The sequence below is a fragment of the Cardiocondyla obscurior genome, linkage group LG02, assembly GCF_019399895.1.
Source record: "Cardiocondyla obscurior isolate alpha-2009 linkage group LG02, Cobs3.1, whole genome shotgun sequence".
Classification (NCBI taxonomy): domain Eukaryota; kingdom Metazoa; phylum Arthropoda; class Insecta; order Hymenoptera; family Formicidae; genus Cardiocondyla; species Cardiocondyla obscurior.
In genome coordinates this window covers 102,181-121,957 of record NC_091865.1, presented here as the reverse complement: position 1 = coordinate 121,957, position 19,777 = coordinate 102,181, and the positions used below count along the sequence as shown (strand labels likewise).

General features: G+C 38.1%; 1 protein-coding gene across 2 annotated transcripts in view; it reads left to right on the top strand.

The window, feature by feature from the left end:
- Positions 1-14,916, top strand: part of LOC139113434 (protein artichoke) — a 67,965-nt gene extending 53,049 nt beyond the window's left edge. For both annotated transcript variants that reach the window (XM_070674618.1, XM_070674617.1), the window contains 4 exons: positions 6,804-7,112; positions 7,680-10,772; positions 12,071-12,414; positions 12,850-14,916. In XM_070674618.1, coding sequence (XP_070530719.1) covers positions 6,854-7,112; positions 7,680-10,772; positions 12,071-12,414; positions 12,850-13,392 — 4,239 coding nt within the window. In that variant the 5' untranslated portion in view covers positions 6,804-6,853 and the 3' untranslated portion in view covers positions 13,393-14,916. The remainder of the gene's footprint in view (positions 1-6,803; positions 7,113-7,679; positions 10,773-12,070; positions 12,415-12,849) is intronic.
- Positions 14,917-19,777: the final 4,861 nt, after the last annotated feature.

The window sequence follows — 19,777 nt, the reverse complement described above, 5'->3', positions numbered from 1 at the left end:
TCAAACTTTAACAAATAATTTGTTTGTCAAATGGAGAGGCATAAAGAATAAAAAATTGCTTTATACCGACCTAAATAATATAAAATAATCTGACAAATATTCTACGAATGAAATATTCAGCGTATCTTTTCGCTGCTCGACGGTATAAAAAAAAAAAAATAATAAAAATAATTTTAAGACGACAGATACGTCGGGAACTTGACGGCTTCTTTTATTGACGCTTGAAATATTCAAATCACGTTTATACTCGTCTGGGGTGGTCCTCAAAATCGAGGTATTCCAGACGGATGCCACGATCTCGGGCAGAATAAACACGCGAAGTATATTCTTGTCTCGGTTAATTCAACCGACAGAAGTCATCTTTTTCCTAAACTAGTTTCATACAATTTAACTTTGGACTCTTTCCATATCAGAAAAATAACTTCAAATTAACTATTATTCTTCCCTTTTTTTTTTGTTTTTTTTACAAAGAATTATACTGGCATACGCGATTAAAAATCAAGCGTATAACGAAGAATTATTCATAGACGGTAATTCCCTTTATAGATAATTTAATAGTTTCAAAAGTAAACTAATGTCACTAACGTCACAGTTTAGTATATAAGTAATATGTAGATATAAGTATATACTAAATTGCGCGCGCCAAGTATCGTAACCCATTTTCGTATAATTTCGAAGCGAGCAGATCAGAACTTGTTCGAAACTACGATGTGAATATGTAACGCAAGACGTCGCACAGATTCACGTTAGCTCGAAAGCTAAAGTCTAAAGTTTGTTACCGCTATATTACATGACACTAATCCCTAATACGGGGATTTCGTAATAATATATCGTAATCCAATTTATGTAATATATTTGTTCAATCTAATCTACGTGTACTTAATAATTCATAAATGCGTGTATCAAATAATTACGGTTAGTTTTCGTACGTAAAAGCAACTGTAAAACGTCTATACTACATTTTACTGCACAATATGCCATAAATGGCAAAACAATATTACAGCAATATCTCATTAAAAATACAGTACTTTGTGCAAAGTACTTTGTGAGATTATATTACGTTAAAGTACTAATTTTTCATAAGAAAATAAGCATTTTTCATTTTAAATCGTTCGAGTACATAGGCGAGAGGAAAGTTTCTTATAAGAAATCTCCGTTTCGCGATCACCTTTTCAAGATCAAACCGCGTAAGCTCGGCTGATAATGCAAAGTTAGATAAACTCTACCTTTCGAATCACGCAAATCTCAGGACGATCGCGGACCCAGATCTAAAACGAATTCGCGCTCCCGTTAGCCACCGAAGACGGCAAAATTGGAAGGTGGTAATCCGAACCAGGACACCCCGAATTCACTTAACCCACCAGTTTCAGAGATTCTTCGCAAGCTACTTCTAGCGGAGATCCTCGAAGTGAAAACGTTCGAAAGAGGATAGGCGCTGCGGAAATTGGTAGCTTCTTCGATGCTAGCAAGCCCGGCTTTGCTTTTCCTCTCGCAGAGGAACAAGGTAAACCGGTTAAAAGGCGATGCACAGAGAAGCAATATCCGCAAGCAGTTGGATCTTTGTGAGCAAAAGAAATCCTGCAGGGAGATCAACCATTTTAAAGAAAGTCCGTCTAACGAAATGAACGTGAGATGCGCTTTAACTAAATAGTTCTCGATTTTAAACTGTACTTATTCGATTTATTCTAACAAATGCATTATTTATATTCACCATTTGAGTAATTATAAATGCCGATTTATGTTAAAGTTTATAAAGCAGACACTATAAACTAGTATAAACGATGCGACTTAAATTATCTCGATTTGATCTTTTCAAAGATAAAGATCTGCTTATCGATTATTCGAAATTTATATAAATCCGTGAAAAAGAAAAATGTTTTAAGAAGCATAATTTGATTTCACTATAAAATATTTTCGATTAAATTATATAAGTTCAGAAAACAAAGTTATAGATTAAAGTTGTTTACGACGCTCTTTTATTTGCAGTTAAAATTATTTCTAGATAATATTTCACGAAGATAACTACATAATATACAGTGTACGTAAAACATACACGAAATACGTTAGACATATATGTATATACTGGAAGCAAGATTTCCGCTGCAAAACGAAAACTGAAAAGATACCGCAACATCCCTAGGGCAACGCGTTATCATTCGCCATATACAAAGAAAATATGCCTGAATAAAAACTCATACACTATTATCGACATAAACCGCAAGTATGTGAACAAGATAAATAATCTTTTTAAAAATCTCTTTTAAAAAATCGATTACGCGTTTAACAGAGAATTTTGCATATATCCGGATTTTTAACTTTGATGAAGACATTAATAAGATCGTATTTTTTTACGTTCAATCATAAATGAGTTGTTTCTTCGAGTCATTTATGGTTGTATTTTTATTAAAATGAAAAGCACCGAGTTTTATTTTTAAAAACATTTGTTTTTGGAAAGAACGTTTATATCTAGTTTTATATTTGCGATAAAAATACTATATCTACCCTGCGATAACAATTCGACAACCAAATTGTGACATTATGTGCAGATCTGTTGTAAAACAATTGATACAGACAAATGTGAACAAAGCGCAATTTATCGGCGTGAGAGAATTAATTAAATAAAATAATGTTAAAAGCTTACTATCGCATAAAATTAAATCCTAATTGCGCTACAATGAGAACGTATTTGCAATTAAATGCGGTTTAATGTCAATTATATATTCATAGTAAATCTAATTGCCGAAATGATTGTGCTAGTGCCAATCAAACTTAACGAGGGTTGTTATCGCGTCGTCCCAGCAAATGTGTCTGCCTGACCTTAATACCGCCGTGCAAAGCGCTATTCGTGTCTACGACAGCTTACGCACTATTACACGGATTTCTACCCATTACAATCGGAGCTAGATATCGCTCCTAAGTATACATATACAATAGTTACACATATAATACCTTCTGACGAATTTATCTGTTACGTGATTTATCCTTCGCTGTCGGTCATTAATTTCGTCATTCCTCGCTGCCCCGGAAGTGTATTTCCGCGGTACACTGATCATTCAACGTGTATGTTTCATTCTCAATTCGCGTCCCGACATCAAGGAAATGCGTGCGTACATCTGCATGATGAAAAGAGTCGCTCTAAAGTCCCGTGCATGATTTGCAATCAAATCGGTTAAACGCTCCGATAAACGAGCTGGATTCACGGTACGTTTAACTGCCAAACGTAATATGCGGTAAACAAGTTTTGCGAATGCACGCGAAACACACGGCGTGTAAACGCAAGTCACGCTCACGCGTGTGGAGAAACTACACTTCTACCAGAAAACGGGGTAAGGTAATCTTTCAAGACGCGGTCGGCACTCGTGAGGGAAGAAACGTACGTGCGAAGAAATTTATCGCGAGTACTCGCACCGAGTTTTATGACGCCTGCCTCTACGTATCGTAGTTTTATATGTACAACCACCGCAGTGGCATATTCTTAAAATTATGCACAGTTTACGACAAGAAGCATAACACAATAGTCGGTATACGGCGTGAAAAACAGTCCCGAGAACAGTTTCACCTGACGTTGTCACGAACGTTGTACACGAAGAATTAATTTACTCTCCTGTCTTAAGCAAGAGACGGAGGGAGGAATCGTAAAACGTTCGAGTTAATCTCGCGATGCAACTAAGTATTTTATTTTGCATCGCTCGTTGAATACAAAACTTGTTGCAATGAAAACTGTTTGAAGTAATAACTTAATCAGCGGAGTGATTTTTTTATGATATTTATACATAGCTGCATTATATGTATGTAATATGTTATTGATAAGAAACCCTTAGTAACCGATACAGTAGCTACTAGATATCGAAGCATCTTTATTAAGTAATTAATATGCATGCACATATATGCTGCTGACACAACAACGGGTCGAGAAACCGATTGCTAATTGGACCATGAAATTTACAAACTGCATCGCGTAAATGCTCATATAATGCGAGAGCAAAATAACATTGTTTTCAAAGCAATTGCAAAATTATTAAAAAATCTATGTAAGTTACGAATATTGATCGAAACTCGAGTCGAGTGTCGGGCTCTCGTGACAAATAACAATCTCGCAATGTGAGATATATTATATTATATTAAAACAAATATGCAAATTAATGAAAAAATTTTTACAAGTTATATTAACGACAAAAGTGAAAAATTACCTTTAAGATATATATGTATGTAACATATTTTTACACCGTAAATCGATGCAAAATATAACGAAGCAAACTGACAAATATCTCAACAAAGAATCGATGTAACAAGAAGGAACTTTTTAGTTTCGCGTAAACCTTTTAATTCCATTGGTGAAAGTTCTTTTGGGCTGGGCAAAAGGTTCTGACGGGGAAATGGACGTGCTGAAAGAGACACGTTCGTTTTTCCTCGCACGGAAGTGCGCTCACTGTTTTCATCGCGTTAAAACAGCGCCACGAAGCAGCGGAGAAACGTTTTCGCGCTTTATTACCGCTGGTGTTGCATGAAGCGCTGAGTACGCTCTCAAGGAGCACATACACATATAACCTTATACTTGGATCGAAACGATGTATGTCTCGTAAAGCGCATTTTCTACTGAATTCTCAACTACCTTCTTCTCTTCGCGCGAGTTATAATCCTCTGTCGCATTGGCTTGAAAAGGACGTGCTTTGAACTACTCAAGTGTGACTAGACGAATTTCTCCTTTACATAGCGGTATTCTCTAGCAACTTCAAAGTCGCTGATCGACAAACAGGTGTCGAGTGTACTCTGAATTTCTTTTCCTACTTTTTATTTTTTATTTTATTTTATTATTTTTTTTCCTCTCATTTATTTCAGTATCATATGAAAAATGTCTTTTTAAATAATTAATTTGTATAAATGGATAATCCGTCGTTATTACCCTCCGCTACAATCCAATCAATTAGCTACGATATAATTTTATTCTATCAATATTGCGTGCCGATAATTCAAATTGAAAAGCTTAAATTTGGGCGATTGCAATATCTTAGCCTACTAATGGCGCATCGTACACCGGATTTCCGATCCACAGAGCGTTTATGGCGATCGTGCCAGGAATGCAACATATGCCGCCATGCGAACAACATATTCCCCGAGATCAGTAGGGCGAACAGAAACCAGAAGGGTATTCCGAGCTACCGAGTTTGCCCAGCCACTCGATCGAAATACTTAAGGAAAGATAGCTGCAACCGGGATTCCGATATAACGCTGAACCGACGTTTCTCTACGAAGATTAATGTTCAAATTGAAAACGTTTCTTGAATTCCGAGTGAATCCGTCCTTAATCGCTCGCTGCGAAATAATCGGAGTACGTTGACTCTCTCGTTCGATAGTAAACAGAGTGAGAAGAGATCCGATACGATTTCCTCCAAGACGGAGACTCATTTACTCTCTCCGTTACGATGTCTTCGCACGTAGAGATCTAGTGCGTAAGCGTGTTTACCGCGTGCGCTTGTGCGTGTGTATTAGTGAAATTGCTATTTGTTTGCCCCTGCTATTTTACAGATATTTTATTTATCGGGATATTTTATCTTTCGAGACTGAAAATATTTTTAACAAATAAATGCTCTCGGGGACTTGTAAAAAGATTTTCGAGAATATTTCTTAGCAGATCTGGGTCACACAGCGTGCACATCCAGCTCTTTTAAGACTTAGCTAATCATATTTTGCGAAAGACCTCTTCAGTGGTTTTCTGCGAGCTTTCCAGCAGGTCGACGTAAACCTTACTAGATTCGAATTTCAAAACCTTCGGTAGGAACTTGTCGTGAAACGTCTCTCGCTGTGTGTTTTATCGCCCGATCGTAAAAGTAGTACTCGTCGATGCTTCGCGGAAGCGCAAAATGTAGACGAGATTGGTATGCCTCTATTGAGGCTTTTCACTCCACGATCCTCCGGGTCAGAAGGAAAAGGCATTCGTGAATTCAGTTGGGCGTGAATAGCGCGATATCACGCCTTAGCGCTCGCGAAAAATTGATTCGGTCTAGACATCGTCTTTGTGATAGATTTCTGAATCGACCATTGCCGTCGCTCGATTACGCATAAAGAGCTTTATGAGAGTCCGTCCTTTTTACATAACATATCATCTTTTTCAAATCCGCTATATTATAAGGAAAGCTTATTCATTACGTTTCTACAGTAAATTTAATTTTGATAAATTCCTTATTAAGAAGAAGGATTATTACGCGATCTTTTATAAATGACATTTATCAACGTCGATGTCGTCGCGTCTATTTAAATAATATATTCTCTTAACAGATAAATTGTCAATTTATCAATATTTTTTGTTATAAATATTTAAAAAAGTCTTCTTATTATTAGTGGAAAAAAAACTTTCGTTATTTAAAAAACCTATTATTTAAAGAGAATGTAAAGATAACACAATTTTTTTTTTTTCCTCATACAAGTCAAATAATTTTTATGTTCTCGTATATTCGTATGCACCTTCGTCTTAGCAAGACGTGCACTCTTTGTTATTCAAGGAAGCTATTCGCACTATTCTGAGAGCTCGGCCGTACTTTTTCGTAAACATGCTCCAACACGCGCTGCATAGTGTCTGGCGAAGTTTAACTTTATCCGTGGATTTATTCAGACAAGAATCTCTCACGGCGAAGGCATGTAAATATTTGTTAAGAAAATTTTTAGAAGGATAACAATTTTTTTAATTATTATTTCGCAGTTATAGAATAATTCCGATAAATAAAAAAAAATTTTTCTTTTACGCTGTAAGTAAAAGTGAAAGTAATTAATCGATTTTAATTGTCTCCGTCATTTTTATGTTTCAGAAAGTTTCTTGTCTGTCAGGAGAAAACGGAATTACGGATATGACGATACGATGACGCGAGATCCGCAACGATGGGTAAATTACCCGTACGCTGTAGATCGGCGGCGGATACCGAGGATGGTTCTACAGATTCTGTTAATTCAGAATTTTATTACGTTCGAAGCTGTTGCGCAGATACCCGAATGTCCGCCGCCGGAAATAATAACGGGCTGTCCCTGCTATAACTTTGAAGACGGTCTCTTTTTGGAATGCGCTGGCGCTACGGAAGAAACTTTAAGAACTACACTACAAGGCGTGCTAAGTACTAGCGGTAAGCTACGTTTAAAGAAAAAAAAATCTAGAACTTTTAACGATATAATAAGAAACAAAACTTAACTGCATGTAAAATATAAATGCTTAACATTGTAAAACAAAAAAAAATATTAGAAATTACTATTAAAAATTAATTGTATATATAAACTTACATAAGAATTCCAGAAAGAATTTATGAGTTATATCGTAATTAAAATATTAAATTAAATGTGCGTATAATATTAATTGCAGCAGTCATATAATAATTAGAGTATTTTTTTTCTGTAATATTCAAATGCGAATTTAAATCTGCCAACGATATTCCTAAATATCGATTTTATCAATTGAGTGCTTTATTAAATTTATTCGTCACGCCTCATTTAATAGCGAACTACTAATGCATGTAAGCTTTCTTACATGCAGTTCCTACGTAAGGTTAAAGTTGACGCGGTTGAGAAGAACCATTTTCTTTAATGCGGCCCATAAAACTAATGAAACGTGCAATCAGCCAATGCTGCCAAATTCAAAGTTTATGTTATCACGATTCAATAAAATTAATGGCCGTGCTCTTTACGATCGTTTTCAGGCGCGGGCACGATGGTACAGTCGTTGAGTGTTTACGAGCTCGACAAAAGCATCGAAGAACTGGAAGAGGGTGTCTTCCCTCCCGGCTCGCAAATCAGACATCTTCAAATATCTCATTCATCTTTACGAGAAGTAAGCGAGGGAGCCTTCACGAATTTGAAAGATAGCTTGGAATCGTTGGCACTGGTTTCCGGTCGTCTACCCCACGTACCTCAAAAATCATTGGCTAATTTACGAAAACTGGCTGCCTTGGATCTCGAGACGAATTTGATACAAGACCTTTCATCCTATTGCTTTTATGGTTTAAAATTAATGAAGCTGACTCTTAAGGGAAATCAAATATCGAAGATTTCCGAATACGCGTTTGCGGGACTCGAGGACAGCCTCAGCGATCTGGATCTAGCCGAAAACAAGTTAAAGCTATTTCCTATAGCTCCCTTGAGGAGACTCGAAAGCTTAGCCTCGCTGAGGCTTGCGTGGAACGAAATATCGGAGCTACCCGACGACGGCTATAGCCTCCTCAGCTCTTTGCTGATTCTCGATTTGAGCAGCAACAATTTCGAGAAACTACCCGAGGACTGTTTCAGACCGTGTCCGATTCTTCACACCCTGTCACTTTACTACAACTCTATCGAAACCATTCAGAAGGATGCGTTCGCGTCGTTAAAGGATTTAGAATCGATCGATTTGAGCCACAACAAAATAGTCTTCCTCGATGTAGCGACATTCAAGGGAAACGAACGGCTGCGCACGATCGAGCTCAGTCATAACCATATTCACTACATCGGCGGCGTGTTCGCGCGACTGCCCGAACTGAGGGAACTTTATCTCGCGGAAAACAATATCCTAGAGATCCCGGGAGATGCGTTCGCCGGCAGCGTCAGCCTCGCGGTGGTGTATCTCCAGCAGAATGCGATACGTAGAATCGACGCTAAGGGTCTCACGAGTCTCACGCAGCTGGCGCAATTGCATTTGAGTAACAACTATATCGAAAAGGTGCCGCGGGAATTTCTGGAGCATTGCGAGAACCTCTCGTCGCTCTCTCTGGACGGTAACAAAATCCGTGAGTTACAGCCGGGCACATTTCTTAAACTGCATCAATTGCGCGAGCTGCGGTTACAAGATAATCATATAACGGAGGTAAAACGTGGCGTTTTCACGCCGCTTCCGGCGCTCCTCGAGCTGCATTTGCAAAACAACGCTATTACTTCGATGGAGACGGGCGCGCTCAGTACATTGAATAATCTCCAGCATGTTAATCTGCAAGGCAATCAGTTGACCATGCTCGGCGACGTCTTTCAGCTGTCCGCCTCAGAATCGTCTTCCGGCGGAAGCTCTTTGGTGTCCATTCAGCTGGACAGCAACGGCCTAGCCGTCCTCCACAATGACTCTTTACGCGGCCAAGCGTCCGTCAGAATCATGTGGCTCGGTCACAACAAACTAACACACCTGCAAGCTCCTCTCTTCAGAGATCTCCTTTTAGTGGAGCGCCTTTATCTAACGAACAATTCTATATCGAGGATCGAGGACACCGCTTTTCAGCCGATGCAGGCCTTAAAATTTCTCGAACTCAGCATGAATAAACTGAGTCACGTAACAGCAAGAACATTCTCAGAATTACACGAGCTCGAAGAGTTATATTTGCAAAATAACGGCTTGAGAAGACTCGATCCTTACGCATTGACGGCTCTTAAAAAATTAAAAGTGCTGGATTTGGCGAATAATTATCTCACCGTTTTACAAGACGCAATTTTTCAAGAAGATCTGCCGATTGAAACGTTAAATCTAAAGAACTGCTCGATAGCTACGATAGAAAACGGTGTCTTTCGAGGGCTCAATAACTTATTCGATCTTAACTTAGACGACAATCTTCTCACGGCGACGGCGCTGCTACGTTTGCACATTCCTGGCCTTCGAACGCTCGCGGCGTCCGGTAACAATTTCAGTCAAATCACGGAGCATTGTTTCAACGGACTACCGTCTCTACAGGAACTGTTTCTCGATTGCTCACAAATAAGTCAATTGCCGGAAACCATCTTTGTATTAAATCGAAATCTAGCGCGTTTACATTTAAATCATAATTATCTGCGTGCTCTGCCGCCGGGAATTTTCGACAGATTATTATCCCTGCGAGAGATATATTTAGATCACAATCAACTCCAGGATATTCCATATTCGGCGCTCGCTAGCGCTCTTAATCTCGAGATTCTAATGCTGTCAACTAACGAGATTCTCAACGTCGACGTGGCCAGTTTTGCCAGCTTAAAGCATCTCAGAGAGTTGGATTTAAGCCACAACAAGATCGAAACGATGTCCGGATTCGCGATGGCTAATCTATCGCGCTTGATATCGGTGGATCTAAGCTATAATAATTTGAACGCTCTCCCGGCGAATTTTTTCGCGCATTCGTCCTTGTTACGAAGGGTAGATTTATCGGAAAATAAATTTCGACAGATACCCGCGGTGGCTCTTTCGGGTCAAAATCTTCCCGGATTGGCTTGGCTAAATCTTACGCGAAATCCTCTAAATAAAATTCACGATCTGCCGTCAGAAGCGATGTATCCTATTCTTCAAGAAGTGCATATTTCCGGCACTAATTTAAGCATAGTAACCTCACAAGATTTCGAGACCTTTCCCGCGCTGTTGCATCTTTATCTAAGTCAGAATTGCATTCTACGCGTGTCGCCGGGCGCGTTTCGCAGTCTCCCGAATTTGCTCACTCTTCACCTCGGCATGAATAGCTTAGAAATTTTGCCAAAAGAGAGACTACAGGGCATGGAACATTTACGAATACTCAATTTAACACACAACCGTCTGAAAGAGCTGGAAGAATTCCCGGAAGATCTCAAATCTCTTCAAATACTGGACCTGTCTTACAATCAGATCGGCATCGTCGGCAAAGTGACGTTCAAGAATTTAATTAGCTTGGTGGAACTACATCTTTATGGTAACTGGATAAACGCTATCTCCAGCGAAGCATTTAGACCCTTGAAGAAGTTACGTCTACTTGACTTGAGTAGAAATTACTTGGAGAATCTGCCTCTGAACGCTTTCCGGCCACTCGAAACGCAAATAAGAAGCCTGCGGGCTGAAGGTGAGCTACTTAAACACGCTGAGTATTTGTAATTAATTTCACGTTTACCCCTATTTTCTCATTCTTTCTCGAAATAAAAGAAAACGATATGCGAAGATTCTCTTAAGTACAACTATATGGCGGGGCTATATCGATTCGAATAAAGTTACTACTTGAAAATCAATCGTATCACCGGTCACGTATCGCTATATCTCGAATCAATATTCAATACTGAAACAATCGAGCAAGTTCCCATAACTCATTTCCTTTAACGGAATTCGCAAACTTGGATTTCTCGTACCGTCTCAATGTTCCCCGAGAGCTTATTTGAAATACATCGCGGATTATGTACATACACGCCTGTCTTTACGAAATATCATAAAAAGTTTCGAAATTGCATACATTACCATACGGCAATAAAATATCGTCTCGGTAATCGGTTTATTCATGAATCAATTAGATATGTTTTATGCTAATTAGAAAATATTGAACTGAAATCATAATACTTAATTACTGTTAATATATGATATCAAGTTTATAATTAATTTTGGTCAATTGCGATGCGCGCAAAAATAAATGAAATTTAGATTTATTATAATACTTATATTTATTATATGCGAGTTTTTAATTACGTATTTGAATTAAATTTTCAGTAGAAATAACGAGAGATACTAGATATAATCTGTTATTCCAGTTAAAAATAATAGCAATATATTTAAAATTCTCTCTTATATTAAATTTATAAACTCGTAAACATGTTCTTTATACGTATGCGCGATAGATAAATTAACCTACAATACGTAATTAAATTTTTATTCAAACGTACGTTACGTAAACATTATTTAATACATAATAAAATAATCTAGAATTTTGTATTTAAATACATAGCTAATGAAAAATTTAAATACTTTTATTATGTTAATTATTATATCATATTTATTAATATATTAGCAATCAAAGCTAATTATATGAGTTTATTATTCACGAAGTTTATCGTTTAAAAGATTTTAATCAAAGACAAAGTCCCTGCTTATAAAGAATTTAAATCGTCATCTTAAAGTTGCTTTAAAACTCGGTGATAAAACTTAATTTTATATTGAGCTCTTCTCAATCTAATATTAAAGTACAAAATTAATAAAATATTTTACTGCAAGATTCATGATTATCCGATTTTTCTATTTATTCGTGATTTGTTTGTCTTTCCTTTTTTGTGCATGATACATATTACTTCCTCAAAATAACGAGTTTGCTTTTTAAATCAATTTTCACGAGTGGACCATCGTAAACAATAGCAAATTTCGTTCTATTTTCATTGGCAGAAAATCCGCTACATTGTGGCTGTGAATCGCAAGAGTTGTGGGAATGGTTGAGAGACCACCAGAAATTGGTGAGCGGGGTTGGTGGTGGTCGTAGCCGCGGAAGAAATGGTGTCGGAGTCGGTGACGTCGAGGGCGGTTTGTTAAGATGCGAGCAACCACCCGAGCTCCGGGGTCTCGTCTTCCTCGATCTTGACCCCCACGCTTTCTGTTCCGCTCCGCTGGTCTTGAAACTCGCAATTCAAGACATTCAGCCCTTTTCCGTTTTGGTATCGTGGCAGAGCAGAAATCATTCTGGCCTCCACGGATACCAAGTGGCGTATCATGCTTTGGACAACGTCGACGAGGTAAGACTTTTTATTATTGTGACGAGAAAAATCGTAACCTTACGCTACATTGAATAATGTGCATGAAAAGAAATATTAAATTAAAAAAAAAAAACGTGATATGCTGTCTAGCAATTTATAAGAATATTTCTTTCTCAAACTGCACATCTTTAGATGAAATTACTGCTATTATATTATTTTATTATTATTTTAAATATATATATATATATATAATTTTAGCAAAATTGTTAAATTTCTGTAGCAAATTTCGAAACTTTTATCTACATATTCGTAATAATTTTTATATAATATTAAAAATAACTTTCTAAAAATTAAATCATTACATGAATTAAAATGTATTATACTACTTCTCCAAACGAATAAATTTTTTTATTTCTTTGGCATGAAAGAGGTCCGCGCGTGTTAACGGTAAAACACTTTTCGCGGGGGTTTCAGGTTCGAAGTAAGCTGTTAGATCCAAAGGCACGTTCGGTGAGATTGACGAAGTTAGGATCTGACACGCGTTACCTGATCTGCGTACTTGGCTTGGGCAGTTGGGGCACACCGATTCCGGAGGACATCGGTTCTTGGCAATGGAACGCTTCGCACGATGACGTGATCGAAGGCTCCTCATTGCCCGTGATGGTAAACTCTCCTACGAGCCGGTGTACCGAGGTCAGAACTTTAGACGCGCCCGATTCGATAGTGGGTGACGGTACCGTGAGCGACAGAGGTAGTCTAGCGAATATTCTAACGAGACGGCTGGGCCTGATCGTGGGTAGCTGCATGGGTTTCGTGGTCTTTGTGGTACTGATCTCCGTTCTGGGTTATATGAAGATGAAGAAGCAAAGAGCGACGGTCAAGCGAGATCAGCCGTTATCTTCCAATCCGCCAGAGTACATGTCCTACAGACATTTCTCGTTGCAGAGTGGCGATCGGGCGGAAAACGCCTGTCCAAGTTTCATTAGCAACATCGGGCCTTCGCCCCTCGGCTCGTAGCAGAAAGCAAAGGAGTCTCGCAAAGAGACCACTCAACATGACATCGAGATGAAAACCGTGTCGACTTGCACCAGCATCTACAGCTAATAATGCCGCGCGGCACGAGAAGACGACGACGCGTTACGTCAGTGAAGCCTTCGATGTCGGATAAAGTGACGAAAAATGGAATAATCGCGTGGTACCGAGTCTTCGAATTTCCAACGCGCGTTTCAAATCGAATATGAAAATCATCGATTATGTCACATAGCGGAACGATAATATGTGACGAACGTGATTTTATTCCAGCTGTCCTACGAGTCGTAATTTATTTCTCTCAGTAAACATACTCCACGAGACATCAATTTACATAGCAAATAATCAAAACGACACGGAAATTTTTTAATCGGCAATTCGACGCAGAAGAATTTTTGTACTGTAAAGCGTCGAACAAGATCGCCACATCAATAATTTCGCAATTAAATTTATCTTGCGTACGTAGGAAGGACAAAGTAAAGTGCCAAAAATACGTGTTTCTACGTACAATACAAGCCTTTTCACTTACAATCGGTTCAATAAACGCGCGACTTCTACCGTGAGAAAAAAAAAAGAACCTTCTCAAGTGACTTAATCTCATCACCACGCATCGACGAAAAACCATCGGCAAACGTCAGCATTCGCGATTTCGGTATGTCGCGACGTTCCACAGTGAACATTCTCTTGTGAAATCTAAAGGAAACGCCTGCCCCAGTGAAAATCAAACGTATGCGATAAAATTAGCATTTTGACAGGAGATTTTACTGGATTACTCTTTACGATTTTTCTTCCTTTTTACGATGTACACCACGGGAAAAAACCGCCGGCTGTGAACGGCGATTTATTTCCTACTGCTTTACGAAACGAGCAACCGAGCAACGACGTATCGACCCTCTCTCCGCTATCAAAACTTCGAATCTCTCGTACGAAGACTGATTTTTTACACCGTTTAAAATTTCCTTCATAATTCCGAGACTCTTCTGCGTATCGTGCACTCGGCGCAACACTTTTTTGTAAATATATAACGTGAAACATCGCGGCATAACGCGGTGTCTATGTATCTGTGAAATTCGTCTTTATAGTGCTGCGCAAGCAATATTATAGTTATTCGTATCGATAGTCTCTAATGATCAGCACTAAAGTAAGTAAAAAATTAAAAAAGAATAAAAAAGAACGCGACCCATGACGAAAGGTATTGCGATAGAAAAGATTTTATAAGCTGTCGATGCTCTAGCCTCTTCGATCTCGATACTATCACGTTACGAGGCGGTTACACAATCGAATCTAGTGACATTCGGACAAACACATTCAAACTCTTAAATTGAAAGACTAAGTGTGATTCCTGCCAAGAAAAAGGAAAAGAAATAATCGATTCCAAGTTGCCAAATGTTAACTGTGTATCAGATATCGTGCAAAAATTATTGTATATAGATAGAGGATATGTATACACATAGCAATTCTTTATTATAGCTTAGGCTTTCGGTTAATAAAAGTACCCCACAAAGCTATAAATTTATTATTTCGATTATTCCCATAATTTCCTCAATCTTTCCTAATTAATCTAATCCTTCCTAAAAAATCATTAACTAGCAAGAATTATTTTTATTTTGCTCTCTTAATTTCCATAATAATCAACCCATACGAAATGCAAATTCTCGAAGAAAGTAAAGTCTTAATAACAAAAAATAAAAAGGTTTAATGCGCTATGAGTTTTGCAATAATTATTTGCAATTTGACATAAATCGATTTTATCACAGTGTGATTACTTATTTGCAATGTGCCATGGTTTCATGTTAAACATCTCGTTTATGATTCAGCTGCTATTCCGGCCAAATGGAATTTCCTAGCGTATCTCCGGCGATCCGTTAAGTCATCTCACACGACTAATTAATTAATTATAATGGCAGCTTAGACCGGACAGATTAGAACGCGTCTGCGGCTCGCATTGATTTCGTAATTAACCGAGTCGTATCCCAGAGCGTCAATCAGTTCCGATCTGATACGTCGAAGGAGATATTATAGTTACAAGGAGATACATCGTCTAATAATACATGCTTTGCGGTGTTATTTTATAACTGCACGTCTACAGGGATACGATGGCTTGGTGTCTCCCACGAGACAGGTAAGTAAACTTGAGAAAATCTTAATGATTACTGACATTCCTTTTTATATGCATATTATATTCTGTTTCGATTTTATTTCATTATTTCCTATTCAAAAATAATCTTCCGAATTTCCTAGCAACAATATTTAAAAAAATTATGTACGACGTTAGCCTTTTTTCTACATATACATATAATAATATATACCTAATACTAGAAATTGCAAAAATCTCGAGAAATTAATTAAGTATCACTGTATTGGAACTGCTGTAATGACGATAACGTCGTCGTCTCTTGGGAGAAAATGAAAAGAGCAGTTTGAAATAAGATCGCTACTGAGCAAATTTAATGAGAATATACAACAAAAAGAAATGCGCCAAGAAAGATCAGCGATATTTCGAGAGATGCCAGAGGCACGCTGAGCAACGCAAATATGAACACTAATTAATTCCACGGGTTTCGTTTTACCGTCGCGTGTCGTTAATTTGCTCGGTATATAACGTAAGTCGTAAATGTATGTAATAAATGTATGTCGCGATCGTCCGGAGTTTTTACTTATTTTATAATCATATTTCGCGAGCTCGTCAACGAAGTCCAGTACATTTTTGCGCCAGTATAAAGTTTACTATTCTATGAAAGTAATATTCAAACTAAAGCCAGACCTTCGCGATGACGAAACTTTCTTTTTCGTCTTTCGCTTTCCCTCCCCATCGTTTTCTTTAGCGGAAAGTATATAACATAATAGCTAGCATAATTAAGAAAGACATGCACGAAGAAATTTCCCTTTTGGAAAGGAACGAAGAAAGACAACGCGGTAACGAACATAATTAACAAAAATTCCAAATTGAAAAGTAGATTATTTTTATAAATATTAATTATGCCAGTCATGTGTAACTGACGATGCAATTATTTTCCTTTGGTATCATTATTCATTTGTTATATCCTTCTCACTGATTATCTCGCAAATTATTAATCCCGCAAAACATTTTACTGTAAACGCGATTTTACAATACGTCGAATAAATAAATTCGCGTCTACTACCAAAATAATTATTTTCTTATTTTATTTTTTAGTATTATATAAAAGAAGAAAATAAATACATATCATATGTTGCAATGCAATTTATAATTTCGAAATAAAATACGTGAAAAATAAACGGTAATAAAAGTATAATAAAGCGACAGCGCGATTTGTTAAAGAACAACTGATATTATTCCAGATAAGCACCGAAAGTTATATTACTCAAGTGCTAAAAAAAGGACACTTAAACGACCTGTTATAAAATACCCACCGTACGTAATAAACCATATTTCACTAAAACCGCTTTTTTCCTTCCCTCCCCTTTCATTCAATTGACCTTGCATAAAGCTCGCTCACGAGTACTTTATTTGCAACGCGTAATATCTTTTGGTCTTCCCTCACAAGTGCTTGCTCGGCGAAAACCGCACGAGATACATTTCGCTTTTAGCTGCATAATTTTATTATTCAGCGGTGTCTTTAACGTTCTTAAGCGCTTGCTTACAAGTGGCAAAAGTATTAGCGGAAATGAAAAGCCTGACGATTAGAAATCTCTCGTAAATAGTTGGCAAAGCTACGTATCAAAATGCCAAAACTCGAGAAACAAACACGTCACGAACGTGAAAATATCCAACCTGCTAATGAACCAAAACGTCAGTTTGCAACGGAACGGCGGCGATGTTTTGCTACCCAAGCATACTCCCGCATGACAAACAGCCGCGGTCGAGGGTTCTTCTACCCCGAACGGCAACTTCGAACGGCGTACATATTGTTAATCTTTCGCCTGTACGCGGGACCAACGGCGTTGCAGTTTCTAAGTGCAACTATTAATAAGGCGCGCTACGCGCCGTTAGACCGTAAACTATACTGGTTGCTAGCTAGGATGGCACGGATCCGGTACGAGCATCATGACGCGGGGCCAGCAACAGCCCTGTGCGCCTCGTATCCTGGGAAAATTCGGTGCGAGAGCAATTGTATTGGAGCGGTGTCTATGCACCCGCTGTACCATCATTCGCGAACAGCCCCCGTTGCACGTTCCGTTGTATGCGTACACGGAGATAATACGTTCGAGCAAGGAGGCTCCCTTGTAACGGGAAGACGCAATTGCGGGCCGAGAAATTATGCATGCGATGAAAATCCCATGTTTTCCCTCTACCGTAGCCTCCACGCGGCGCTTTCCCTCGATCGCGTTCCTACTACTGGCACTGTATACTTTTCGCTTGGCACCCCGACAAATTCGCTCTACGATGATTCTTGTCGCGACGACAACGCGGTTGAATAGAAGCAGATATAAAAGTCTATTACGCTGACAATAAAATAAGACTTGAGCATCACGTTTTGTTTAAATCGAGCGTGTTCTTTCAGATAATTCGGTGGCAATTGGATTATAAATTCTAAAAGAATGTCGTGACGTTCTATCGCATTTAAAACTGAATATACGTAGCCACGCAGACGTGTCCGTAGTTATTTTCTTTCGCAAAAAAAAAAAAAAAAAAAAAAAAAATGATAGATCGCACGAGATAGCGTTTATAACGGTACAATGGTCGATACTGTATAGCTTCGTATAAAACTGCCATTTCGGGCCATGACGTAAAACATTTATCAAGTAACCAATTCACTACGACGTGTAAGTGTACGCCATTTCGCTGCGCGATATCTAGAGGAGAGAAATAACTATCTATGGGCGCACAGTCTGCTCGCGACAGCCTACAGCACGAGCTGCTCTATTTATTGAGATAAACGCGACGGATTGTAGGTTCATAGCGCTGCATTATCACTGGATTAGTGTACGTCTGGCGGCGTCAAAAAGCAATATCGATTGGACGTCCGACCAATACTATCGTTTTGAATTCGCACTTGCATCACGTACAGCAATGACGTTAATTGCACCGAGAATAACTCCTATATTGTCAGGTGCGCAAAAAAAAAGTTACCTCCGCAAAAAATTTTATATTTTCCACTTTTGTCGAATTTATTAAACCCTTCCTGCAATTAAGTTGTTGAACTTTTTAATTGACTCTGTTACAATCGCATATCTGCATTTGTAAATATTAATTGTTAAATTTTGCACGCTATTTTTATCACTCAGTAAAATTACTTGGCAAAGTCCACCGAGGGTATCAGCTGAAAACGACATTTCTTAAAAATAGAAAAAAGACCGTTTACAACAATGCACGTAACAGCGATATACAAAAGTTGCGTGTATAATGAACAAAGTTTTGGTGCACGTAACGTAATTAAAGAAAGAGTTTTTGCATGTGCATAATATATACTTGTCGGTGCTAACCGCACCGTGTGCATTCCGAGAGAAGCTGCAACCGCAGCTGTATAAATTAATTAATAAGATATCCTGTTATTTTCTTTTTTTTTTTTTTCTCGTGCAATACGCGTCGCGTCCATTGCGCGAAAAGAAGATATTCCAGATGCAGTTTAATTACCGCAGCGTACCTGTACACTTCGTTGCTTAATTTTCTGCGCTTACGACTAAGCTCTACGCAATTCAAATAGCTGCAAATTACATTCTTGGAATATTTTCCACCGAGTGTAAATTGAAATATTCGAAATTTCTGTCTCTTGTTAACAGAGCGGCTCGTTCCTTACGCAATTAAAATTTACGTTATTGTCAAAACCAAAAAAAATAAATTTTTTAATCAATTATCTGTTTATAAATTAAATTTAATTAATATAATATGTAGATAAAATCGAAATAATAAAAAATTTGAAAATTTTTATAAGAAATATAACAATAAAAAATATCCATATCTAAAAAGAAAAATATCGTAGAAATGAGTTTGTCGGCGTACGTCTACTATATCATTATCGCGATAAAAAAAAATAAAATGACCCAACGAAAATATTTCACGAGTATCTGTATTTGTACAACATGTAAAACGTCCACGGTTTGACACGTAAGTTTTGCGTTTACCCTTCAACACGAAATTCCGCTTCGTGTGGCGTATAAAGATTTCAGATTCCACTCTCTGTTGGAGAGAAAACTCCCCTTTGATATCGATCGGCAATACACTTTCCTGTCGGATTGCGTTTTCTCGCCGATTTCTCTCTCACGTCGAGAAATCACTGCGCGATGTTTATAAAAAAAAAAAAAAAAAAAAAAAAAAGAATGAGCGAGAACACTTTAAATGCCTAGCGCATGTCGTAATCTGATTTGGAATGATTCCATTCTCTTGACCCGTTACCCGAGGGGCGTGCAAAGTGGCCCGGAAGCGGGAACAGAGACCAGAAGGAAGACGCTC